General features: G+C 42.2%; 1 protein-coding gene across 15 annotated transcripts in view; it reads right to left on the bottom strand.

Moving 5' to 3' along the window:
- Positions 1–18,922: 18,922 nt before the first annotated feature.
- fnbp1b (formin binding protein 1b) overlaps positions 18,923–27,954 on the bottom strand; it is a 50,109-nt gene continuing 41,077 nt past the window's right edge. For 8 of the 15 annotated variants that reach the window (XR_004213158.1, XR_004213159.1, XR_004213160.1 and 5 more), the window contains 7 exons: positions 27,683–27,718; positions 25,301–25,410; positions 25,054–25,186; positions 24,477–24,616; positions 24,177–24,352; positions 22,317–23,536; positions 18,923–21,559 (listed from right to left, as the gene is read on the bottom strand). Coding sequence is in view for 3 of the 15 variants with exons in the window: in XM_031859856.1 (XP_031715716.1) it covers positions 22,359–22,369; positions 23,378–23,536; positions 24,177–24,352; positions 24,477–24,616; positions 25,054–25,186; positions 25,301–25,410; positions 27,683–27,718 (765 nt within the window). In the remaining 12 variants the exon portion in view is untranslated. The remainder of the gene's footprint in view (positions 21,560–22,316; positions 23,537–24,176; positions 24,353–24,476; positions 24,617–25,053; positions 25,187–25,300; positions 25,411–27,682; positions 27,719–27,954) is intronic. The other 7 variants (XR_004213164.1, XR_004213165.1, XM_031859856.1 and 4 more) reach the window with 6 other exon arrangements.

Here is a 27,954-nt window from a genome sequence, read left to right as displayed (position 1 = left end):
GGAAAGCTGCTTGTAGGACGTTTTTTTCCCCCCTCTGTGTTAACGTGTTCACCGGCTGGACAGCACATTCTTTCCACCTCTGTCGGCCTCGCGGGTCAAGCAGAACCATACCTCTTCCTCTACTTCTTACTCTCTTTCTCTCTCTCCTCTGGTTAATACACTGATCTGACTGCTAAGCTGCTGGAGGGGAGCCTCAGAAGGTGGTGGGTGGGTGGGCAAACATTTTTTGGTTGAATCACACTTTCCAGCGGTTTCCCTCTCCTGAGTTTTTCAGGTGCTCTCTCTGCGAAAGAGTTAAAAAAAAAAAAAAAAAAAGAAGAGGAAAAGTCTTTAAATATAAACATATGTGGCACGCCAGTAACGTGATTTATGTCCGCCAGCTAAAACACAAGACACAGGATAAAGAGGAGGGGGTGGGAAAGATAGATGTGGTCAGAATGGAAAGACCTAGGATGGAGGAGAAGATGGAGAATGTGAGTTATATTACAAATCAATGCCGGCCACTCTAAAACATGTCTCTTTTTCTGCCACTCACAGACATGAACAAATAGTAACACATGTTCGCAAATGAGCGTTCAAATCCTCTCGCAGCTGAGCAGTCATTAAGTCAGGATCTGGATAGTGTTGACCGTCTCCGTTGTTAACATCTTTAAACATCTGTGCAGTCTGCGCAGCCAGTTTGTTTACTTCATTAGAAGTAGGATATCTGTTTCGCTTCAGCACACACACAACTGCAGAATTAGAGCCATGATGGGACAGCGGATAGACGTACTGTACGGCATGACTCAAGTGAAGTGCTACAGGAGTGACTCATAGGGTACTCGGGGAGACAATTCCCTCATTGTGGGTTTTAACAATCCATCACCCCCAGAAATCACCAATATGGACACAAGCACAGACTCTGAGTAATCCCGACGACCACAGCTGCCGTGGAGAATCATTGAGAGGAAAGCTGGACCCTAAATACGCAGTGGAAAAGAAAACAGCCTCTTGTTCTGCGGTCCATTCTACATATTCATAACTTGGTTTGGACAGGATGAGCAGAATCATGAATCTGGGATGTGGCAACACAGTGAAGTCATGAAACGCAATATTTCAGAAAATTGATATCAACCTGGAGGAGCTTATCATCCCCAGGGACGTTTGTGAAGAATAAACAGTCACACACACCTTAGTCAAGAACAAGAGGATTTGAGGTGATGTACAGTGAGTTTTCTAGACTTTGAGGAGCCGAGAGGCAGAGCTGTGGAGCATGAATGTCCGGGGGGTGGTGGACGGGCCTTTTTTGTGGGTTAAAGGGTCAGGGACTTGAAGTGTAGTGTGGTGCAGATCGCCTGGCTGATATCTGAGGTAACTTAAATTTCCCTATACATACACACATGGCCTAAACCTGAGAAAAGTAAGGAAGAGGGTGAGCTCATTTGTTTTTGCCGGAGGTCCTGGAAGGCAAGGGGTCAGGGATCTATGCTGTCGAGTGAAATGGGTATGGCTGGCAGTAAAGTAGGGGGGAGGGGGGGTGAATGACGAGCATTTACCAAAGTCAGGAGGTAATGAGAAAGCGCTGAGTTCCTGTCTCTGCCTTTTATCTCAGTTACAAGAAAGCGAGCGTGCTGCTTCTCTCTACCTTCTCTCCTGCTTTTATGTATTTAAGGTACACTCAGACATAAACCCACTCAAACAAACACGGACTTGCTGTAATAACACATACGAGTTGAATGACAAAGTTACATAAGTGACCTGTGATTGTAGGACGACGAGACACCTAAAACAGTAGTTCTCTTTTAAGAGTATAGGTATACCGTTCTTTTGTTTGTTTTCAAAATAAATCAAATCCAACAGAAAAGCCTCGACAAAAGTGATGCTTGAAAGGCACAAAACATTGGTTCAAATGTCTCCGAGCTGAGAGGTCCCACAGGTTTGCGGGGGAGTAGCAATAGAAAAACAAAAGTCACTGAAACACAGGAGACGGGTAATTTTCTAAAACTTTGGCTGCCTACAGGATTCTGTTCCCTGCACACATTTGTTGATGATAATTGCTGCCATCTGTATTTCTATGGCGAAGAGGGCACCAAACAGAGGTGGTTGAGAAATGTGGTTTAGAGTTATGTATCCAAAACGTGCTGTTTGCACAGCTACAAAGAGCATTAAAACATTAATCTATTATCCCTCTTACTCAGCTTCCATATACCACAAACTGGTTTTTAAACTTAGTTTGATTCCAAAATCAACCTCTTCAGCGAAAGAGCATTTGTATTTCTGTCAGCTTCTTTGAAGCACATGCACACTGTCCATGAATGCACAACACCAGCTGTTGTCACCAATAACTCATTGTGTCAACTGTAGAGTTGACACAATGTAAAAAAAAAAGTGGCAGATGTTTAATAATGGAATCACAAGATTAATTTGCATACAACCTGCCAAACTCAATACAATCATCTGTTAGGAGAACTCCCTACATCCTCTTCTCTGGCGTCCAAATAAAGGTATACTCATTAAACCATCACTCAAAAGATAATTAGGCTTAGTCCTGACGTCCTTTACAATTAAGGTTCCAATATCAAATATTCTCTTCATGTCTTAATTAAGTCCTGGAAAGATGATGGTCCATTTGAACTATTGCATTCTGGCCACAGGTCTTAATGCGGGGATACTGCATTTTCAACTGTGAATAATAAATTATTCCTTGTCCAATACATTCCACTTGATTTGGTACAAGCAATCACAATCTTTTAAATCCACTGGAATTTGAAGCACTTATTTGTTGAAGTTCTTTTAGTGTGACAGTATTTCACAGATAATTCACCCTAGTAAACTCCAGGTATACGTAGGACGGATATCCCTTTTAGAAATGATGTAAATTCAATATCTACGCTGATGACACTCAAATGTACATACACATTAGCACTACTGAGGAGTTGTTTATATTTTGACTTTTGATTAAACAAGTAATACAAATATGCAGGTTTCAGATCATCATTTCAATCAGGAATATTGTGGTTTACGATCCTTTTATGTATCCCAAGTTAAAATCGGTCCCTTATATAATGCTTGTAATGAAAACCATGAGGACTCAGCCTGGGCTCGGCCTGACTCAATCTGTAGGTGGTTCTAAGACAATGGCAGTGTAGGAAGAACAAGAAATGTGTGCTTCTTTAGGACAGCATCCGTCTGAGTAGGAAGATTAAAGGGAAAGTTTAATTAACCCTGTGGAAAATTGCAGCTACTTCGGGAAGAGTCTTAGTCAGTTAACTTTTTACCATCAACGTTCTGTCTCTGTCTCAGCCTATCAAGTAGTTTAATTTACTTTTTGTTCATTTATGGTGAACCAAAGATTCTCTACGAGGTTTTTCAAAGCGTCTACATGTCAATTGACGACGAATTCTGCTATCCAGTCACTCGTGAAAGGATCTTCACACCTAGAGCTCATTCTGCCAAGTTGCAAAGGGCGTTACTCAACACCAGACATTTTCTCCCTCCAACCAGAAAATGCAGTTTTTACAACTCACAATCCTCCCAGATGAATGGAGTGGAAAATAGCACAAAGGCGGAGGCAAAGTGTGGATTGTGTTGTTTGATTGAAGACAGCTTGTTGTTCTTCGTTACCATGATGTTTTGAGGACAGATGAAGGCCAAGCTGACTTAAGACTGCAGCTGGGAATTATTTGGTTTCTCCATCTTTGCCGATATTCTCAGAGATGATTTATAAACTCACAGCTGTGTGTATAACTCGCTCGCCATTGGACATGTTTCTTTTTGGATTGGCAGAGCAGTGTCATGTTGAAGATATTGTTTGTTTTAATCACTTAAAAAAAAGGTCAATTACAAAAATAAACTTGTTCCCTGTGTATGAATAGTGTTGCCCTCTGTCAGTCAGTTGCCATCAACAATGTGCACACCTACAAGTGAAAAGTTCAAGACAAGCAACATGAAGAATCTTGCCCAAGTCTAGCATGACACAACCGTGTAAAGCCTCTGCAGGAGCCAAGCTCTGACACAAGTGTTGTAAAGCCTACAACACTGACTGAAGAACAGTAAATCAACTGAAATAAAATCCAATAACGTTGAAAATATGAGACAGTTTTAAGTCTCAAACATGAAATAGACAAAAGTATGATTCCACATGTTTCAGTGGCATAGCGAACATCATTCTTCACCTTTGTGCACTGAAACTCTGTGGTGGAATCACGCTCAATACTCCTCAACCAAGGATATCATTAGCTGACATTTGGTGATTACTTAGTTGAATTAATGTCTAGCATTAAAGCCGTGACTTATTTATGTTTGGCAACTTGTGGCGACTTGTGCTAGTAATTGTTTCCTTGGGGAATCCCTCAACATAGTCACCCTGTGAGTCGGACCTTTTTCCACTTTTCCAGACTGAAGTAAGGATAACCCCACGGGGGTGGATGCCTTGTTCCGACTGTTGGATGAGGGTGAGAGTTGGCTCACAACACCCCCCTCCCCACCCTTTAAAAAAAATATTGCAGCCTCTTTCCTCTACTCCCCCTTAGGAGACATTCATGACCAAGTGGGACAGATGATGCTCATGGAAAGAGTGCCACTGTGCTGTTGCACTGAAACATTGTAGACAAGTTTGGTCATGATGGTCAATGGTGATGGTACCCCCAAATGAGACAAGCAGGAGGAGGAGGGAGCAGGAGAGAGTGACAGCGTCTGTGGCTCCGGTGGTAATGCACCCTTACGCTGCAGAGTTCAGGATCAGGGTTCTGGAGAGCACCGCTCTGCTGCGGTCCGCTGTGCTCCGCAGGCCCTGCTGGAGACGACAACATTACAGGCTCTTGTGGCTGGATCAGTGGGTCACGCTCCCCTCGGTTTGCGAGAGAAATCGCCTCCATCTCCTGAATTTACAGTACACGTGGGTTCTGGAGACTGCTGTGTATATCCAACATGCTCTCACTCCCTCCTTTCTCTCCGTCCCTCCTCTCTTTTCCTGACCTTCCACTTCATGTTCTTTCTTGCGCAACACATTTGGACGCTCCTCTACAACTCGCAGCTTTGCCTTTAACATCAACTTCACTTTTTCCCTTTCCTTCCTGCTCCCATGTCAATCATGAAAATGGAGCTTGAAACCAGACAATAGCAGGGCGAAGAATGACTCGTGGTTCAGAAAATGTGATAGTTTCCACTCAGTTTGAGTGATTTGCATGGAGGGAGAGTGGACGTTGATCATAAAATGCTAAATGAGGTTATAGGCTCAGATTCTGTTTGCCAGATGCATGTCGCAGTATTGAAACAAACATCTGGCAAACAGGTTTCTCCACATCCCCTTCAACCATCAACTTCTCTCTCCTGTATTTCCTTCCTTCATCATCTCCACTGTTCTGTACGAATGTAAAGTGGACAGCGTGTCCTGTACTTTGGCCTACTCCCTTTCTATTGTCCTTAAATAACCACTTTGTATGATCCGATACATGCACCTCATGAAACACAGCTCGTGAACAGTACAGATCAGGAAGTGGTTAATATAGTTTTTATAACCGCCATAAAAGGCTACACTTCTCATGATTTGACAGACAGTCACTTACATGAGTCCAGATCACCAACTTGAATAAGTAAAGTGTCGTCCCCTAGTGGTGGGAATGAGAACAAATAATCGACAGTGCCAGATCTCCTTTTTTATTTTTTCTGCAGAATTTCCAGAAGCAAAACAGCAAACATACATATAAGATGGCTCAATAAATATGGCGCTCTTTGTTCACAGGCAAGCTGAGTTCAAATATTAAAAAAAAAAAAAACAGCATCAGCTTAGAAATTAATTTAAAAAAAAATTCTTTTTTAGTTTTTCAACAAAACCAAGAACCAGTGTTTGGCTTCAAGTTGCTGCAGAAAAGGCCATGGTTTCAGATTCATTAGTGCTAGTGTTTACACAGTTTGGTTATACATCGCATCTTTGTCTATGTTCCTCAGATAAACAGTCTTTTCCCCTTTTTTCTTTTGCTCTTCCCCCTTTTTTTCTCCATACTGCTGATGTGTCACCAGCCCCCCTATTCTTCTGCAGCTCCCTCTCCTCTCTCTCTCTCTCTCACACACACACACACACACACTAGCTCTAGCGTTTCCAGATGTGTGCAGGGATGATGTCATGGCAGACCGGAGGCATTGGACTCTGATCCTTCTCTTTTTTCCCTCCAGAAAACATTAATCGCAGACGAGGAGGGCAAGAGGCGGAAGAGCAAAGCGCTGATAAGTTCCCAGACACCATTGTGATTGTGCAGTGCTTAATATCTCTCTCTGATTAGTTGAGTGGTCTCGGTTTTTCTGAGTCACAACCTGTCTTTGAACTCCCACCAGGGTTATCCTCCATCTGACCCTGCAGCCACTGGAAAAGTGTGTTCACATGCGTGTTTTCTCAGTTTTGTGCATATCACACCCCTGGACCACCAAAGGTACCTGAACATCCAAAAACATCTGTACATCAGCATTTAACAGATGTGGCTTTGTGCAAAAAGGGGGTTAGCTACCAATGACACAGAGTATAAGAGGAGGAGGAGGAGCTGGTGAGTGTTGTGGCGGTTGCTAGACGACGGCAGTGTAAATAAATTGCAAGAGAGGAAGAAAAAAAAAGGCCATGTAAACTCTGGTCCGCAGCGTGAGGCCTGTCTGAGATCTCTGGGGGATCGTGAAAAGGGGGATGACTGGTGAGGGATAACGTGAGCTGTTCCTAACCCTGTAGCACACCCCAGCTGGACCGGAATTTGGGCCTCAGACACCAGCTGGAAGGAAAAAACTCCACCTACCACCCTGTCACACTCTCGCAAGAACTCCAGTCCAATAAAGCTAAAACGGGTTGCATGATGAATTGAGCATGGTATTATCGGGTTCAGCAACTAACCACTGTTTTTTGTATTACAGATTCTTGATGTATCTTTAAAATGGTCATTTTTCACTTTGTAGTCTGGTACTTCAACGCACTAACTCATGTAGCCTATCTATTGATCGGGTATGCTAAACCATGAGCACATTCAGTGCTTCACCCTAAGTTAGAAATTCGAAAACAAACTCTTGCAAATAAGTACACACGGTCACATCACACAAAACTAAAAGCCTGTGTTGTTTACTGAACACTGCCATTGAAATACCACACTCAATTATCAATCACATGCACCCAGAGTGCACCTGAGAAAACACATTTAACCAATTAGAGCACTTAGAATTCAGAGCTGGAATGCCACGAATAAGATTCAGGTTTGCTCTTTGGTGTGGAACAACAACTGAGTTCACCTCGGCTCTACGGAGCGTTTTAGTGTCTTCAGGTCATGTTTCTGTTTTATGCCCTGCAACTTTTCTGTTACATCTCCCTGCTGAAAAGCAACATGTTTCCCTGAGGGAGTTGATGGAGAGCAAAAACAAAATGAAAAGGAGAAAGAATATTCGACTTTCATCACTTGAACACAACTTCATATGAATGTTAATGTTGCTCCATACCTGCCAGATATGATAGGCAACTTTTTGCTGACACATTTGCCAAATCGGATTAAAAGGTGATCATAAATGATAGGTCAATGTCGTGTGAGCTGCTTGTTGCAGGCTTAATAAGAGTGTGTCCCACACTGCATGTGGACAGTGGAGCCAATCACAGCTGCAAAACATCAAAACCATATTGTGGATTGTATAGCTCAAGAAACACCTCTGAAATCATTAAATCAGTGGAAAAACATGTTGCTTTGTCTTTGTGAAGTTTAACTGTCAGCAGCTTTAAGCTTTTGATTTGCAACTGCCGCTCCACTCATTGTATCATTTCCTCTTAGTGCTGCGCAGTAAAGTATGTCTTTTTTATTGTTACCCAATAGTAATATACTAAGACAGTTACAAACTCTTTACAAGTGGTACATTGTGTGGAATCTGGACAACCAAATGAATAGACCCGTCAGCCACAGGTGTTACTTATATCATTAATGGTGGCTGCAGTTCATTTACGTGTTCCAGTTGTCTGGTATTGTGCATGATGACTCACCTAATGGAACAGAGGGATCATTAATGTCATTAGTTCCACCTGTTCCTCTCCCGCCACAAGTCAAACTGTCTGCCATGAAAGACAGAAAAAAACAACCTCTTGAGTGTTGAATCTCTGAATAACCCATCTTCAACTTCTGTATCACTTTTGGCCCACAGTGTTTACAGTGTAGCATTGGCACATGACTCTTTTCTGTATCAGCCCAATGTCTCTAAAACAGCTGAGTGGATCAATTTAGCAGCTAATCGCTGACTTTAATCAGATTACTTCACTTTAGCCGTGAAGCTTAGGTCCCTAGCCCACCCACACACACACACAACACAGCCTTGGTCTGTATCTGGAACTTTCCTTTTTTTCTATTAAAGATCTTGTGAGGACACAAAACTCAAAGCAAATGATCCAACGGACAACTGCTTTTGATTCCCTGTTGTGATTACAAATTAAACCAAATCTTGGCTTTATTCCCGTCTAAATCCAAATCCCCTCTCTGTTTTTCTCTGTTGGGTGGTTTCACTACAAAGGCAGTGTGACGGATCTCCCAGCTGAGGCTAATCTGTCCTGATCAGTGTGGCACCTTAGGGTGCTCTGTTATTCGCACGAACAAATGATGTTTTGGTATTCAATTGATTTAAACTGTAATCTCTGACTATCCCTGACGGCTGCTTTATCGTCCAAAATTTCAGGGATGAAAAAAAGGGAGAATCTCACACCTGAATTCAAGCATCGGCCAAAATCTGCCTTTGAAGTGTAAACCTCAGAGTCGGCCTGACAATCGCTACTACACTATTGCATCAGGCTAAGCATGAGCTGGAGAACCACTGGGGCACTTTGACCATGTTTCCTTTGAGCAATCACAGCAAGCCTCATAAAAGTGATAGATTATTGAGACCATTTGAAATCTTTCCAAACATCCTCAAGTAGCTGGTCTTGCTCCGTTTAATAATAAAACGTCCCTGTATTATTTGAGGAAAGAAAGAAACTGTAAAATAAAGAAGTCAGTCATTTTGGGTCTGACAGTTTCAAGACATGGGCCAATATCAATAGTTCACATATTAACTTCTTCCAATAGGCCGGGGCCTGGTGGAAGATTGTTTTTGCACTTCTCTAAAAAGCCATTTCAATCACAAACATTTGATGTGACGTCTTTCCGTGGAATATTTTCAATTTCTGCTGCTTGATTGAAGTATTGAAATAAATAAAAACCAAACATGTTTTCATCAAATTTGAATAAATAAACACACAAAACATATTATTCCTCAACAATTCTGAAACATGAACAAAATATTTCTCAACACAACTAACATCATTTGAACTATGACATTTTTGACATTTGCTTTATGAGCAGAGTGCAAAGGCGTTGATAGTTTTGTTACGTATCAATGCCCAAGTCACGTAACATAATGACGTCATCAAGAATGCACACCGTGCTGGAAAAAGAATGAACGCTCTCGCGATTATGGTTATTATTTTAATTATTATTATTGGACGCTTGCGTAATACACATTTTCTGCCGCTACTGCCACTGATCTACAGTTAGCGGCGGTAACGTGTCAAAAAAAATAGCAATGTCCCAGCAAAAGGTGAAAAAGAATGCTAGCTAATAAACGTGGAAGTAAACGATACTCGTTGCAAAATATTCACAAAAACCGGCTTTGCAAATGTTTTGGGGGCAGAAATGCATTCAGCTAGACCTCAAAAATGAGAAGCAGTGATTAAATATAACTTTATGTGTTGACAAGAAAAGCACAGAGGGGGCCTTTAAAATTCCATGGACAATTTCAATGAGACTTTTGTTATTCTAGGTCAGCACTACTTTGTTGAAACCAAGAAGAAAATAAGGGAAAATAAGGATACAGCGGATATTATAAAGCTTTGCACTCTCAATACTCAAGGAATCACTTAAAACTAGCTGGCAGTTGCTGAACTCTTGCTGAACGATCATTAATAACTCACGAAGGAATGGTTAGCATCATTTTAACTTAACTATCTTGTCAAAATAAGGTGTCGCACACATACTACTCCATTTGCCCTCATGTTTCGGTGCTCTAACGCCAGTAGGAGACTAAAGAAAAGCAGAACCAGACACGGGGATGCTGCTGGCTGGTGAGCTGGATGTTTATTGTAACCCCACTGGTGACATAGTTCTTGAGGCTGAGACAAAAGAGAAATACGTTCATGTTTCCTATATGGTTGAGTAATCTCACAATGCTCCTAGATCTTGACTTGATTTGACATTGCTGGAACAGAAGACTGCTCAGCCGGAGACATTGCACCAGATAATTCTGGAAGAAACAAAAACATGATTTTATTTTTTCTTCTACGGAAGAGGAAACGTGTAATCCTGGGGAGGCTTCCCAGATGGAAAAATGTGCTTGTTCTGGATTTTGCCTTTGTGACTTTCAAAGAAGAAGTATGGACCAAGCCTGCAAAGCTTACATGTATTAGTGAGGAAGTCCTCATTTATCTTTTGATAACATCAAATTAAGGGTTGGGGATGCTTAGCTCGCATATTATCAGTTCTTATTGCTCTGTAAAGGTATGTGTCATCTGCATAAGAATGGAGAACATCTTTATAGAGAACTCAGGAATAAGTCATGAGATGAATATTCAGTTAGACCTCAGAACAGACCAACAACGAGGAGAATTTGAAACTATTACTCAATTTTCGAAAGCATTAAAGATAGGAAATTGGTCGTATTTGTATTTTCACAGCATGCCTGTGAAGACCATTCTGTGGCAGTTTAACTACGCAGAAAAAAAAGCAAAGGTGCAACTAATAAACTTTATGATTACTCTGTTCCAGGTGTCCCAGTAGGCAATCACTGATTAATTACACCTGTGCTCTTCCTGCTGTGACGTGACCAAATGTCTGATGAGGCACATGTGTGCTGACAGATGAGCAAACTTCAAGGACAACTTTGGCTAAGGTATGTTTGTTTTAAATTAATTTGAAGCTGCAGTGATCGTTTTTTAATATATAAAAGACATTTTATAAGTATAGACTGAAGGGAATGAGTACCCCAAAGGTAGCTAATATTTACCAAAATATCTTGTAAGATTACTCCCTTGCTACCCATACTAGCAATGTTCTGATACTATTTTTTCCTTACCGATTCCAATACCTGAACTTGCATATCAGCTGATACCGACTATCGAATAGCAGTGCATTAAACAAAGTTAAACGGGTCATAATTCCCTCTAACATCTATTTTATATTGCTCTCTTTCAAATGACTAACTGCATAACCATTTATTCAAGTTTCTCACCAAAAATACATTTTACAAGATCACATTTAAACACATCATAATAACATTATAATTTTGCCTTCGCCCAGTACAATTTGAACTGAATAGAGCTTGAACGTATTATATTGTAACCCAATGCAACCTCCGTATGCTAGCTTTTAGCTGCGTTATTTAGCCAAGCGGGACTGTGTTCCCCACGGGCTGCTAACGGCTAGCGTTAATTACCAATTTCAATACAGATTTGATATTCACAATGTAGCCTTATCAGAGAAGGTTTAACCACAGCTGTGTGTTTGCACATGTGCAGTACCGATCGGGCAAGATGTAAGGCCCGGGTGAGTGACACGTTTGTTGTTGTTTCTGAAAATAAACTGATAAATTATATCGTATGATATCAGATCGTTGCATGGACTCCCTTACTCGCCAATACCTGATCCATCATTTTAGGCTGCATCGGAAAACAACAAAACTCTACAGTATATTCACGTCCCAGTTTGTCACTGCAAAATGTTGTTGATACCTGATTTATGCAACAAAACAATACTGGTAATCATTGGCTGTATTCCAGGGCCACGTGACCATTTACAAAGACCGAGGAAGACCCAAAGGTGGTGTTGCATACATGGATAACATTTAGACGCATTCTTAATCATATATCCAACCACTGCTCTCTTTAACTCTCAAAAGAAAGAGTATTAAAAAAAAGAAGTAATTCCTCATTTAAATGCATGTACTCATTTGCTTCCAGACAGATTTTCATTAGCGGAGCCGAGGGAATCTGTTCTGTGATTGGTAATCAGTTCAGAAATGAGACAGACCCACGGTCGGATTCATCTCATGAATTAACTGGAAATGAAATCTCCCTCCCTGCAGGCACCCTGGGATTTCATTTGTGACAGGGCCTCTTAATCACAGTGTGTTTTGGGGTTATGCAGCGTGGAGGCCATCTCTTAGTAGTGGACAGAGACTCCCTCAGAAGCTAGACCAGCATCCATGTTTTAGTGCTTGATTCATAACAGCAATCCTGAGTCATCTCTAAAAGCGTCTACTTGATCACGTCGACCTCTTTGGTATTTTGTTACACTGATATAATTTCCCATTGGACTCCCAAATGTAAGACACTGTCCACCCAACAGGCTTGTTAACTATTTTCTCAGCAAGAAAACGGAAACAAAAACTAGAACATCGTCAAACTAAATACCGTAGTTAAGTGAATTTTAATACAAGCTCTCACTTTTAGTTTTATTTATCTTTCAGTTTACAATGAATGGACACAATAACGCCAACACCTAGAGAGTCTAATGCAATCTGCTGAAGCAATATGGAGGGGAAGAGTTTTAGTTTTGCCTGTCTCTATGTCCTTGGTTTCAAAGCCTTGGGGAGGATCTGTGCTGTTAATTACCCAGGGTTCATTGCTGGCTCCATAAGAGCACGGTTGGACCATCTCTCATGGTTGTGAGATGAGCTCTCTGTGGTACGGCAGCCTGGAGTCAGAGGTGGTCAAATGGTCTGGAGGTCTGCCACAGCTGCAGTCACACCGGGCAGAAAAAGACCTTATGAAATTGTCCAAAGATTACAATGAGCGGCTGGAGCAACAGACGTTCCTTTGTCCTGCGGTGAAGGCATTCCTTACACTCACAGGCTGTGGTATTCACTGTGAATACGTACTAACGTTTGTTTCCAAAAGTCATTTTCCGTAGTGGTGTGTGTGTGTGAGTGTGGGATCTAAAGGAGGATGATGACACCGAGGGAGCGCCATGTGAAGCGTCTGGTAAAAGAGTCAAACTGCAATCGGACCATGTGGCTCTGAGCCACTGTTGAAACCGAATTACATCTCAAGGTGGAGAGGTCAGCGGAGGAATTTCATTGTTGGTCAGCCCTGTTTTTTTAACAGGTGGTGGGGGGTCCCTTCAGAGGTGACAGCTAGTTAACTTTCGCCTTCTCTCTCAGATGAACTACCAAGCACACATTTCCAAAACCACACAAAGAGGACTGAAACATACAGTGAGCTGCAGTATGAATGGGAAAACGGAGATCGTCAGGTAACCGACATGAGAAAATAAGCATTTTTGAAATCTATTAAAACCAGAAAATGTTTTATCAATATGTAAGTCTTTGTCTGTTGTTGTTTCCTTAAATCAACGTGATACTAAAAATTCATTCAGATCATTAAAGAAGCTTTAAATTTCATATAGACAGTACGATGTAAAGAAAAGTCAGTAGATACCCAAGATACTATTTTTGTTGTAAGATTTTACACATCTTAACAAAGGCAGTTTCTAACGAGTAGCTAAATGAGACTACAAAATGTCATCACGCCGACTATTCCGCCTTTACAGCGTTGGTGTTGTTGACTGTAGTGTAGTTCGCATATAGTCTAACGTTAGTTTTTTACTGCTAGCGATTGCATTCAAGCTTCAAAAGTCATTAGTGATGTTCATTGTGAAGAATATCTTGCCAACAAAACGTGTTGCATCATAGTCGTTTGTTTGTCAAAGAGCTTATTTTCTGCAGTAATCCAATAATGAAAAGGACGCATCCCATTGGTTCTTTGTTGAGGGAACCAGTGCGACACTAACTTCTGGGATTGGCTTACAGAAACACGTCATCCCTGCAGTACACAAATGCAGCAGTGCTGAGCCTGCCACTCTGGTAGGGAGCTTTTCCTAGCTCAAGTTTTCCACACTCATATTTTCCACTATTGCGCCAAGTAAATGGCATCCATTATCATTTTGCTGATGCCCAGAGAGAAACAGAAAAAAAAAGAGGAAAGGCAGAGGGCACACAAAGCAAGAGAGATCTTCTGGTAGATGAGTTTTATGGTTTCTGGCCCACGGTTGCACGCCTTTGCTTGTAATTAGCGGCAGTTAATTAATGAGCAGAGATGAGTGGCTCCCAGCAGTTGGGCTTGCTGTGGGGAAAGTGAACGGCTGAAACGCCCCCAGGCTCAGTGTAAACATGCAGCACACATCACTGCCGGCTGAATCCCCTGCTGTTACAGCTCCGAAGAAAAGTTATGACTGCTGACATTGGTGCGTGCCGTGAATCAATTCACCAGCACATTCGTTGTCCTATATTTGTTGACGATATTGAGGACTCATTGCCAGATGGCAGACCAATAAGGTCAGAACATTGTTGTACTGTGCTGCGTTGTCAGTTGGGACCATAATGTGCAGAATATTATAGAAAACCGAAGCCTCAGTCCAAGTATTATCTCAGCTCGGCTTGGGACGCAGCCTGCTGACGGCATATCTATTCCAGATGGAGGAACCAGCTTCCCTCCTTTTTTCACATTTTTCTTGGTTTTCAGAGACCTTCTTTGTTACACTGGCAAAACGTCTGTGCTTTAGTTTTTGGAAATGTCGCTGCGGATTGTGTTTGTCTCTAATATTAAAGCATGTCCCATTAATGTCATGTCGGGGACATGCGTCCATGGCAGTCTGAGGTGACTTTTGTTCTCTGGTGGTTTGCTTCTTCCTTTCCCACACTTCTCATCCTTTGGGGGAAGGATTCAACATATTTTGGCTCTGAAAATAATCACCAGAGTTCTTCCACTGTATAAGACAGAGCTGCAACAGCCCAGCAGCTGAGTGCTGTTTAGTGTTGAAAGATGTTTACTCATTCCAGGCTCGGGGTTGAAGTTGCAGTCACAAAGACTGTGAATAACAGCCTTCCTCATTCTACACACCTGTACTACATCTATGCTGTGACGTTATTATAGAAAAGAGGTCCACGAGGCCCTCAGGGTCCTCTGGCTGACACTGCTTAAAGAACATGAACAGCATGGAATCACACTAATCATTATAAAATAATGAAGCTGAAAAAACGTGTCATGTAAAATGCCAACACGCAGCTTTAACAGAGTTAAATAATGTGCTTTGAAACTAAATCATTCAGTCAAGAACAGCACTGCTGTTCCACCATTAAAGGTACAATGTGAAATGTTTAAGAATATCCTTGTTGTTAATGACACCGGTGGCCGTTAAGTGAACTGCAATCAGCATCCTGTTGCTCGCAAGCGTGCTCACACTCCATAGGTGCGAGCACGCTTCCTGTGCAAAAACATATCCATGCCGCGTAGCTATGTTACAGCTGTTTAACCTTAGCATACGGTTAGCTAGTTTACCGCCCCCCTGCATCACTCGGCTAGTGGAAAGCAATAGTTAGTTATACACCTTTCTTTTCTACCATTAGCCGACATCAGCAATGCTGTTCTTTTCCTACTGTGACACGACAAGATGGCTGCTGTGAAAAATGTGTATTAGCCTACGCGATCCACTGTGAGGCCCTTGGGAGTGTGCATAAACGTCACATCCTTAGGAGTCCATTCCATAGAAACATCTCCACGGGCAGTTATATCGGCAGCCGAGAAAGTCCCGTTTCAATCCGTTCACACAAAGCAGAATACCTGTAAACCGCTTCACATCGTACACACACAAACACACAAAGCATTTGGTGACAACGTTGATGCATTTAACAGACAGACGGCAGCCCCCACCAGCCCTTAGTGACGGGGCAGACTGGGCCGATCTCCAGAGGTGTGCTTTCTCCATCAGGCCGCCTGCTCTCACACCAGACAGGAACATACCAGTAATGGAACAGACTGAGAGCAGCAGGTAAAACACACCGCGGTGACCAGCTGAAAGCTTACGAAAACCTTAAAACAGGTCGCAGAATGTATGCCTCAAGTTTTATTGATTTTGCTGAAAAAGCCAAACAATTAAAAAGTCGGATGCCTTCTTTACTCTAGTCTTTAAAACATCTGTGTTGATTCAGGTGCTTACTGAAGCTGGTGCAAATTCAACCTTTGAGTCTACAAACGCATTAATGCTTTTCTATTTACTTTTTAAGATAATTTTTAAAAAATGTGCAGAAACAAAAAAGACAAACTCTTCTGCCATGCTTGCTACTCTGTGAGGGTGTTCTTATATGCTCACAACCACAATGCTAACATGCTGACATTACTACCCGGAGAGCCATGCCGCTAGTGTGGCTAAAACAACATCCACATTTAGTCCACTATTTAAGAGTGCACAGTCCAGTTCATGTTCAGGTGTTCATGTAGGAAAACTGCCTCCCTACTTTATCCTTCTCCAGGATGTCTGTTTTTTTTTGTTTAAGGTTTTTTTTTAACCCCACAAATGTATGTCAAATTAAAACCTGGCTTCATGGTGTGTGGCTCTTGTCATTTTGTTTGAAGTGGTTTGTTTAAGGTCATTTATTTGGCTGTAGCTCTATTCACCAAAGGCCTCTTGATTATGTTTTTCTCCCCCCAAAGCTGGAGCATGATTGTCTGATCACCATCAGGCGTGTGACTGGGGCGTGGCCTATACAACAAATCAGTGCCTAGGTCTCATTGCTGTTGAACTTGAAGAAGGCCTGAGGGCAGAAACTTCATCACAATCAAATGAATGCATTAAAGTGGTTTGTATCAGACTGCATGTTCACATTACCTGAAACCCTCTGCCCCAATGCTTCCCTTCTTGCACACTGAGGAAAACGACTGGTTTGAGTGGTTGTTGCACACAGACTACCAGCACTGTGTCCAGACATCAGAAGATGATGCCATTACATTGTTTTGTGTTACTGAGAAAACTCAACATGCATGTATTTATTATCTCTACTTCTAATGTGCAGCCACAATCCCAGAACTAAATCTGCCTCATGTGACAAACCGCAAATGAGTTTGAACATTTCTCTATGGGTCTGTAGATCTGTCAGCGCCTAAGGATACTTACTCACAAGTCTGCAGATTGTTGTGTGACTCATTTGGGCCAAAAGACAGATGGAAGATTAGTCTGCGGCAGGTTTAATCAATCCTCAAAGTGAAGTTATAATCGGTGTCGTATTATGGAGAAGTAGTTTGTTGCTGTGGGATTACCTGGTCATCTTCACACGGAGCAGATGTAAACCGCTCCATTGAAGATGCTGCATTATGTGATGCTGAGGTAAGTACTGTGCTTAAGTACAATTTTGAGGTACTTGTACTCAACTTGAGTGATTCAATTTTCTGCCACTTTACACTTCCACCATTCTGATCTCCACTTGTCTGTTTCATATCTTTGGTGTCTACTTTAGCGCTTCAATGCCTTCAAAGATAAGGTACATGCTTGCAAATGTCTTCATAAAGTTTTAATACTGCAAACTGTATTCATGGAATTTAAATATTAATTTTACCCGTGCTAGTCTAACAACAGGCCGGGGACGAGAGACTCTAGGCTAACTCCTGCGAATAACGTAAATTGATGAGTAGACTGTTTTTTGCCAAATACACCAATTAAGAAAGCAACGTGGAAATAACTGAATGATGTTGTAAACTTGCTGCCCTCACAGGACTCACTGAAGCAATTCATTTTCTTTAGCTATTTCGAGCCACGGCACATGCAGCTTGTTTGGTCCCTGGGAGCAAAGGCCAATTAGGCTGTTTTGAGAGTGTGTTGGAGGAGGTAAGTGCTGCATCTGCTACACCGCATGGGCCGGCATAGTTCTGTGGGGCAACGAGGACTGAACGCAGCCCGGGCTCAGTGGGCCAGAATCAATTGGCAATCCAATCTGTCAGTGGGCCAGATCAATACATGTGACTGCTGCGCTGTCTGATGGTCAGATGCAATCAACAGGAGTTAGTAGGAATAATGACAATGTGTATAAGAAAGACGCCTAGAGGGAGTCGAAGACATGAATAATTAAAATGCCAACAGAGAGACTAAAATGAAGGGGAATCCAAAAATGCATAATTCACCTGCGGAATCGCTGCATTGTCACTGAAAAATAGTGCAATAAAAAAAGGAAAAAGCACTTTTAGATACTATGATGTTAACAAAGTAAGAGCATTTGGTGGAGCATGACTACCATCTACCGGCCAACAGGGGGAACTGCATCCAAATCATCTCACTCGAACCACTATCCGGGTTTATTGTCAGCAATGGCCTTCAAAATAAAATCCCTAATTTGCATTTTATGACTAATTTTGTAGGCATGCGATTACTGTATTTGTTTTACAAAGCCTTATATAACTATTGTGCAACTGATTGATAGAGTGAGAAACTGCATGTTTACTTTCATAGTAAACAATTCAAGCTAGTGCCCTGCTGTGACTGCTTACAGGTTAAAATGACATTGAGCTCTACGGAAAAACAGGTTTGTGCATTAGTTATTGTGACTGTATAGATTACTGTGAATATCAGGGTTAGCCCTATCATCGTGTGAAGAGAAGATATGTATTAATAAAACCTGTCACCAACGTGGGAAGTCCATGCTCTTACCAAGCCTACGGTAACGCCCAGACCTGAAATAGTTTGCCAATTAACCAATTATTCTTTCAACAGAAAATGAATAGCAGCAGGGTTGATAGTTGAAGATTTTCCGTTATGTGCTTTTTTGACTCGCCATGCTGTCAGAATTAATATTTATATTCCAGACTAAACTAAAGTAATACATTAAGATGAACCAATGATGAAAATAATTTAATAGCGGCACATGAGATGCAGAATGAGTGTGGACATTGTGCTGATTGTGTTAAAAGTAATCATTTGATTAAATCCCGATCTGTCGATCAACATCTACAGAGTGTTCTCATAAACGCATAATTAATAATCGTGGATATAATTATGATCACATGTTGCTGTTGATGACTGACTTGGGGGCGTGCCTCTTCATTGTATCTACATTCCCAAGAGATTGAAAACGGCACACAACACCACACTTGTTAACTTTCCAGGCATATTTAATTGGCACGGTAAACACAATACAAAGTATTCAGTGCTCCAAAACACAAGCATGGGCTACCAAATGGAACACGAACGAAAAAGTGCAAAAACACACCATTTGGTAGACCTTTACAAAGGAAAAGAAGTCTTACTTTGCAAAGCAGATAAAGTAATGGTAAGACTCTCAATAGTTAAAATAGATGTTTTCCTTTTTAAACTTTATTTATATATTCATATATATTCTCTCTAATTCCAACATGCCATTTCCACTGTACAGGCAGGTTATTCCGGGGCATCGACTCGAAGGTTTGTGGTGGTCTCGTTGCAGAGCGCGGGCAGCTGGCGATCTGCCTCATCAGATTTATCATTGGAAAAAAAAAAAAAAAAAAGTGGCTTGTTTTGACGTCTTGACGGATGGTGAAAAGCCAACGGGGGACTTTTTAAGCTGGATTCAGCAGAGATTTGATCAATACTTCCATCAACAGTTCGAATGGTCAATATGTCCACGGCTCCTCCGTTGAAGAAGTGTTCGTAACATGCTGCATCAGATGAATATTTAAGAATGGCTTCATTCGAAACAATTTCATTGTTACTCATATTTAGTAAAGGGGGGGTTTAGACCTATTCAGGCAGAATAAGCTACAACATAGACTTCCAGCTTTAAAACAAAAAAAAAACAAGAAAACAAAGCTGAATCTCAATTCAACATCATCAAATATAAAACAAAAAAGAGTTAAAATCACGTACATTATGTGCCGTTGAGCAGGGAGAGGGAGTGGGGGGGGGGATCAGTGGACATAATTTCTCTTGTATGATTATAAAAACTCTGAAATTTGCCCCCAAACATTTGAGATAATCACATCTTAATCCTTTCATCATACCACAGCTAGCATCAGCCAGTTAAGGCCCAAAAACAGGTGAATCTGGGTCACATTTCAGTCACCAACTCGCAGGAAAATATGGATCACAGTATACTTTCATATACAGTAGACAGTTATGTGGACCATCCTAAGAACACCAGGTGTAAATAAGACCTTCATAGCTGTTGTTTTTAGGGTGAAAGTGTTGCTTGGACCGAGTGGAGACGTTTCCACAAGCTTGATTAACTGTAAACTAACAACATCTTGCGTTAGACTGATCAAACCATACAATGCTAATATTTTTACATACATACTGTACTGTGTACTTACGGTAAAAACAAATGCACAAGACATCCATGGCCTACCTATGCATAAGATCATCCAGAAAAACATTTCGGGTCCCTATCGTCCTCTACTTGACAGTTTTGGGATTAAACTAGGGAACACTGGGAGGAGGAGATCACTCACTCGCTGTTAGAAACAGGGAAACGTGCTTTCTGAACCAAAAGAAAGGAGATTTAATCAAAATTTTAAAAAAAGAACCACAGGCACCGAACCCAAACAGTAGCATTCAGGTTAATTCAAACAGTATGACCAGGCAATGAGGGTTAACTGAACAGAGAGGCTGGAGGCGAGGGGGGGGCGTAAGCTGACCAAACCCCCCCCCCCCCCCACCTGCTCCAGGTCGCCAGCAAAGGGGTGAGGAGGAAGACAGGGCAAGCATGCAGCACACCACAACGCTGAGAGGCCCCCTGCCCGTTGCAAAAAAATGTAAAAATGGGGGGGGGGGCTCAAAGCAGCCAAGGGATTGCCTGAGCTGCATCAGGAGGGAGGGAGGGGCGTGGTCAGAGAGAGGAACAGACACCAGTGACAAGACAAGAATTGTAGGATGAAGAAGATGGCGAATGACCCATCATCCATCTGTGAGTTGGGGGCTGTCGTGGTGCGGAGAAAGTGGAACATCACAACACACAATACCTTTTTTAAAATGATACATGCATACATACATACATACATACATACATACATACATACATACATACAAGCATTCTGCTCCGACAAACACAAATACACAACATAACATACAGATAGATGAGTAGCACCTTCTTCTTCTGACATCTGCGAATATGGAGGTGATTTTAGTGGGAGGGGTGACCGTGATGTGTGTAGATGAGCCCGACTCACACATACACACCGCCGGATGAAGGTGTTTGACAGCTGGCCTTTTGTCCGTAAGGCTCCTGCTGCTCTCCGTCCTGTCTCTGACCACATCCTCCGCCACGTGTGTGTGTGCACGTGTGTGTGCAATGGGGGCAAAGGTAAGGAGAAAGGGAAGTGGCAGAGCCAGCGGTGGCGTTCAGAGTGAGGAAGCCAACAGCCACGGACATGACCGCGTGGTGTAAGCGGAGTTAGTTACATTAAGAAGCGAAGCTTTGCCAAAAAACAACTAAAAAAGCAAATTGTATACTGTGGTTGTGACTGCTGTGTGGGTGTTAAGGATGGAAAAAGGGTTATGAGCGCAAAAATTACGATGGATTTCTCTTGTCGTCGCTTCACATCGCAGAGTTCTGCGGGGGGAAGCACAACGCTGCCGATAGGTTTTTGTTTTTGCAACGGTTTGGAAAGAGAGATGCGTTCTAATCGGACGTCTCTCTCGTTTCTAGATTCAGGTCGTCTTTCACTTTCTGACTCTGTGAGCGCGTGAGGAACGTGGTGGTTTCTCCGAGGTTGCTTGCCCTGCCATTCCTCAGCCAGCCTCGCACTTTTAGGAATCTGCAATTTAAAAAAAAAAAAAAAAAAAGAAAAAAAAAAAGAAATACGGACAAACAAACAAAAAAAAAAAACACGACAAAAAGAAAAGTTAGATGGCTTTAAAGGAAAATCGACAGCAACCCAAATATTCAGATATGGAGAGGAGGAAGAAAGACGTCATTACAGATATGAAACTGATGAAACTGTGGTGTCGGCATGAATGTAGTCTGCACTGAATGTGTGAAAGACCCCCATTAACCCAAAGATGTCTGTCTTACTAAGAAGCTTATTCCACTTCAGTTTGGATTTAATGCATGTTAGAATGCAGCCACTTCACTTTGTCACAACATGCTCCAATCATCTCAAGATGACAAAAAGTGCTGCACCATGCAACAAATGTTCTTCAATAAAAACAAAAATCGAGAAACGCATGAAATGTGTCTTTACAGCCCTGATGCAAAATGACACCCTGCACATAAGAACCCCATGCTGTGCCGGTAACGAGCCATCAAAGCTGATTAAAAATCTTGCGAAAGGGAGTTAAACAAAGGCTTGTGTCATGAGTTATGAAAGAGATCATTTCTGAGTCGAAGCCGATCTCCGAAAAGAAGCACAGAATGTCTTAATTGTAGCGGTGAGATGACATGACGCTGAGGCCAACCACACCATGCTTTGACAGTGAATGCACCGTTCGGGGAAGGTGCCGCTTCAGAGACTCATGCGACAAAGCACAAATCGTTAAGGTCATGACCCGCTCCGTGTCTCAGCCCAGTCTCACCATATAGCTTAGCACCGCTAATTCTCAGTCCTTTTTATTCCTTTACCACTGGCCTGGAAAAAAGGACCAGAACAGCCCAACACTTAATTAAAAAAGAAGAGAAAGCACATTCTAACGGGGCTATCGGCTACTAATCTGATCAATAGTTGTATAAAATCCTCCCTAACTAGGAGAGAATAATTACTTTCACAACTTGTTCATGTTGTAACGGCACTATGAATAATCTACAGCATGCAACATTTGAGGGGGGGGGGTGCACTTTTTATTTCTTGATTTTTTTTTTTCTTTCTTTTTAGCCTAAAAAAATATCTTTGAATATGTATTCATATTTTACAGCAGATTGAAATGACATCTGCGTGATTGCACATGGAGCATGCTTTCCTTTAAGGTTACAACAAGTGACCAAAACACAATGTTCATAGTCGCTTCAGATGGGGCATACATTCACTTAGCCGAGTTTATTGATTTATTACCGTACTGACTCGCATATGTGAGCGAGGTTGTGGATCAAACTCTTGATTAAAAGAATGGTCATTTGAAATCTTAACAAAAAAAACACAAAATACATATTTAAAAAAAATCAAGTACATGTGATCATTGTCAGTGGGTGATTTGTCCCATCATGCTCAGCTTGGACTGAGGGAGTCGTGTCTTTTTCTATTTGTTTTATTTATGACCACTAGGTGGCACTGCAGTGAATGGGAGGTGAGGAACTACAAGCTTCTTCTCACACACTTCTTGTACTCAACACCTGCCTGGCTCAGCTCGCTTTCAGTGTCATATCCTACACAGTGCCAAATGTTTTGTTCAGTGTACAGTGACACACACTCGCACTATCAGCCACAACTGTCAGGAGGCACAATGGACAAATCTGATTGGCCCTTCCTTCCAGGAGAGACAGGAAGTGTGTGTGTGTGGAGTTATTCTCTTATCTGAGCTACCAGTAACAATCTTTAATCTCCACAATTTGCCCCAATCACACGGCAGTGGACGGACACTTACTGACTTCACAGTAACAAAAATAAAAACACGCTTGCTGAGTTAAATGTATGTCATAGCACCTTTGGCATTTGTTTCCAAAAAGACCTCAACGTAGGATGAGGGGACGTATCCCTCCTCGTCCTCGTTCCTGCGCACTCGTGTCCATCCGTCTCCTTTGTCCTCTTCTATGACGTACAGCAGCTCGCCCTCTGCCACGGCGATGGTGCCCTCATTGTGACCTGAAAGAGGAGGGACACAAACGGAGAGGAGGCCAGATAAGAGCACGAATACGGGAGGAGTGTCCACCCTGCACACCTAGAGGAACTACCTTCACATGACTTCATGTAGAGTAAAGCTTCATTTATTAATCAGATTTCCTGAAAACAAAGAGGAAGGAAGACCAGCTATTTCTTTTGTTTTCTCTAATGCTGCTTTTTTTTTTTGTCCTGGATTTTCTTTTTTACCTCTTCAGCCTGAAACGATTCTTAAAATAGGCTGCGTAAATATTCAATGTCTTCACCTCTTACCTTTTCAGTAGGGTCATTATTTATACATGTAACGTTTGGTATGTTTATGATCCTCTCAGAGAGGGGGGGGAGGAATCTCTCGTAGAACTGGCACACATCTTTCCGAGCTAGGTCACCGGTACTTATCACCCCAGATCGATCAGAGCTCTTTACCACCTCTGATCTTCACACAGCGCTGCCTTTTGACAACTTGCCAATTCGATTTTGAAAATAGTATACGGGGGGAAATGACTATATCTCTATCCACCCTCCTCCTCCACACATTTCCTCAGTAATCCCTACTCCTCCTCATTCCGAGTAATCACATTCCTCCGACGTAGACTTAAAGGGCACATAAGTTGTTTGTTATTACCTTCGAACGGGTACAAGGCTTTGCAGGTGCCGATGGTGGGCAGGGTCTCGTCGTCGTCGAACTCGTCGTCGAACTCTGGCGTGCTGGATGTGGGGAGGACGGGGTTGATGTTGGCCTTGACCTGAGTCTCTGAATTCTGCTCCTCTGTGTAGCTGCCATCCGGGCTGCTCAAGGGCCAACACACACACAGTAAATATACTGTGAAAACATACATAGTCTTCCTCCGAACAAAGAAGGCGTGAAACATCTCTGTGTGTGTGTGTGTGTGAGATGTTTCATGTTCGTCCGAGTATAGCATACCTCTCTCTGTCCTGCGCGCAGTTGTTGCTCACTGTCGAGTTGTTGCTCACTGTCGAGTTGTTCTGGGTCTCATAGAGTCCACTTCTCCGGTTCGTATCACTCTTGGATGGCATCCTCTCCTCCACCTCCGCTAGCCAGCCCTGAAACACACACACACACACACACACACAATCATTATGAATGTGTTGGCTGCAGCTAACCTTTTTTTTTCTTTCTACGACTTAAAATGTATTTCAAGTGGAATTTATTGTCTGTGAATCAGATGGCCCTTACATTTGGCGAGAACCTTCAGGGGAGGAACGCCACGGCCTTACACTCCCCTTGCATTACCATTTATTAACCAGGTTAAAGCACGCCATTGTTCTGGACTCCTCTCCCTGCACAGAGCTGGCACATGCAGCCGGCCCCTCCAGCTGCATCACATCTTCTCCTAATATGGACAAGCGGCAGACTTCTCCAGCCGGAGACGTGCGTTTGAACTCCTCATTATTTACTGTCGCAGACAAACCGAACAGCAAAGCCTCTCCAACACTAACACACAGAAACGAGAGCTCAGGCGGGGGGGCGCCGAACTAACCTCAAACTTCTGCGCTTCAAACTGGAGCTTCTCGATGTTCTGGCCAATTTCCGATAGCCGGGGGTCGACACTGGCGGGGTCGCCCATCTGAGGGTTCTTCACGTACACGTCTTTCATCTTAGTTAGCGCGTCCCTGGGAGAGCAAATAACTACAGTCAGAACAAGTCTTTGTTGCATATTAACGAGGTAAACACAAATATCGCTTGTGAGGGAGGGAAAAGCTCCTTAATGCCAGATTTAAAGATACCTCTGGTCCATCTCTTTTTGAATGTCCTTATTCAGTTCATCTATCTTGCCCTGCAGCTTCTTCCTCCTCTGTTCTGGTGGCAGGTGGCTGAAGTCTTCTGGTCCAGAGCCCTGTGAGAAGAAGAAGAAGAAGAAGGGAAGAGGAGAAAATAGGGAAAAAAGAGGCAGAAAGAAACGGTAAGAATGAGCAACTTTCATCGCTTATTATTCGTTGTGTTGCTGTTTTGACAGGGATCATTTCTAGTTCCAGTAGGTGCAGTATCTCCCTTTTCTCTACACCCTGTGAACCAGGACTCGGGGGATAAATGGATAACAGCTCCACAAATGGAGCTCTTGTTATGTTCCAATCGCATAATTCACCTGAAGGAGATACTGCAGCCGCTCTCTAACACACACTCGCTGAGAGTCGGGATGCTTCTTTTTCTGTGGATACACTCGAGGCCTTTCACCTATTCAGCCGCTGCGCCTAATCTGGTGCTCTCTGTAGACGCATCGGAAATGTAATAAAGTATTAGCTACATCCTATCACCGCTCGTGTAGTGTTTCAGAGGGAGCTGGCTGATGGGGCTGTTCTCTGACGGGACTGTGTGTTCTTAAAATGGAAGTTGTGCGAGTGAGAGCATTGTTCTTGATGAGAAGGTTTCCCGGCTGAAACGATGAGTCGGACTTCTCGGCAGCGTCTCGAAACTTTCTGTTGACATTAATTATCAGTGCATCATTCTCAAGCTTGCTAAACAGTAGTGCTAGCAGGTGTGTATGGAGGCCCCAAGAGTTCAAAATTCACAACATTACACTAGTCATTCATATGATTATTCATTTCATAATTAAATAAAAAATGTAATTAAAAGTCAAGTTATTACTATATGTATTTCAGAGCTTATTTTCTTATATCAGAGTTCATTTTTGTTTTATTGTTTTTTGTCAAGTCTTTTATATTTCAAAATGCATGCTTTAGATTTTTTTTTTAACTTATATTTTACGTCACTTTTTGATTTCATAATTGTCACTTTCAGCTACTTAATCAACCAACTAATTGCTCTGAGCTAAATGCTAACGTCAGCATGCTAACATGTTTACAATGATAATGCAATGCACATGCTGATGTTTAGCAGGTATAACGTTTACCATGTTAGCATGCTAGCTGATTACTGCTAATCACAAGTACAGCTGAGGCTGATGTAATTTCATTAAGTCTTATTTATTTATCAACTCTTTAGGGCTCCATTGGTTCTGTCATTGAGTTATTGCACTTTGCTTTGGTCCCATCTCTCCAGTGAACCGTGCATTGACTGAATAGGTCGGGACCTGGTGGGATTTGGTTGCGATGGGTCACAGAGGCACCACAGGATGTTACTGCTGGAGCTACAGACTTCACTGCACTTGACCAACCTTACCTCTTCTTTCTGCGCCGGCACGCAACATTTACCCAGCATGCAACATAACAAAGATCATGTCAATCAGCATGCAGAGGCATGCTCCTTTCTGAGTGATACTGATAGTTACAGAAGTCATGTGTTAGTGTTTACATTCTCTATGAACCCCAAGACAAATCAAAACACGAGCATCTAGGTCAAAACTAAAACTATCGGCAGACATTAGGTCATTTGTTGTTTGTGTTATGATAAATTTAGGATGAATGAAAATTCCCTAATTGATTGTTCTGTATGGAATCAGGTATAGATTTACAAAACGCATGAAAAGGCCTAATTTTTATTACAAAGTAAGATAAGATCCATATTTTTGGAAAATACGCTTATTTGCGTTCTTGCAGAGTCTGTACACTAAATATGAAGCCAGCTGGCGGTTAGCTTAGCTTAGCATAAAGACTGGAAGGGGAAACGGCTAGCCTGACTCCGTCCAAAGGTGAACCAGGAGCAGCGACTTCCTTCTCCCTCAGTAATTTACCCAGTTGTTTAGCAGTAAATTGAGATTTTGGACATTTATCATCATCATCATCATTTGGCCTCATCTGTTTAGAGTAGCACCAAGGTAACTTTAGCATCTTTTAAAAAGCAATACATTGCTTTGTTGGATTGTCAGCAGAAAATAGTGTACATGCCTTGGACACTACTTTTTCGATCAACCTTCTCATTTAAGCCTCAGCAAGAATGTAAATAAGCTTCCATTCCAAAGTGTTCAACGACTCCTTTGAACCCTAAACGTGAGCTCTGTTCTGAGGATAATATTAATGAAAGGTTGATAATCTGTGGAGGCCTACAGTATGTTAGCTTTACATAATCATACCGGCATGCAGTGTAAGGACGTGAGTGAGCAACTACTCCATCAGATTAGTGTTTGTTACAAGAACAAAGGATTTGTCGAGACAAGGACTACCAGACGGACTAGGAGACGGACAGGTAAAACATAGAGTAAATGTGATCACCTCAATGAGATTCCGGACGTGGGAATTGAGTGTGATCTGCACCACAGACGGTTTGGGAGAGACGTGACGAGAACACAACCACAAACACAAAAACAAACACGGACATGAGACAACGACATGAGTCTGAGGTTCCATCGTTGTGTCACAGCAAAGATTATTGAATTATTAACTTAAATCCAAAAGAGGAAACGTGACGGCGTACAGAACGTTATTAACAGTGTGTTACTGGGAGGACGTGACATGCGTGCTATGGTCATGCCGCTACGATCGTG

The sequence above is a fragment of the Anarrhichthys ocellatus genome, unplaced genomic scaffold (genome assembly GCF_004355925.1).
Source record: "Anarrhichthys ocellatus isolate YVR2014 unplaced genomic scaffold, GSC_Weel_1.0 scaffold23, whole genome shotgun sequence".
NCBI lineage: Eukaryota > Metazoa > Chordata > Actinopteri > Perciformes > Anarhichadidae > Anarrhichthys > Anarrhichthys ocellatus.
This window is presented reverse-complemented; position numbering and strand designations above follow the sequence as displayed.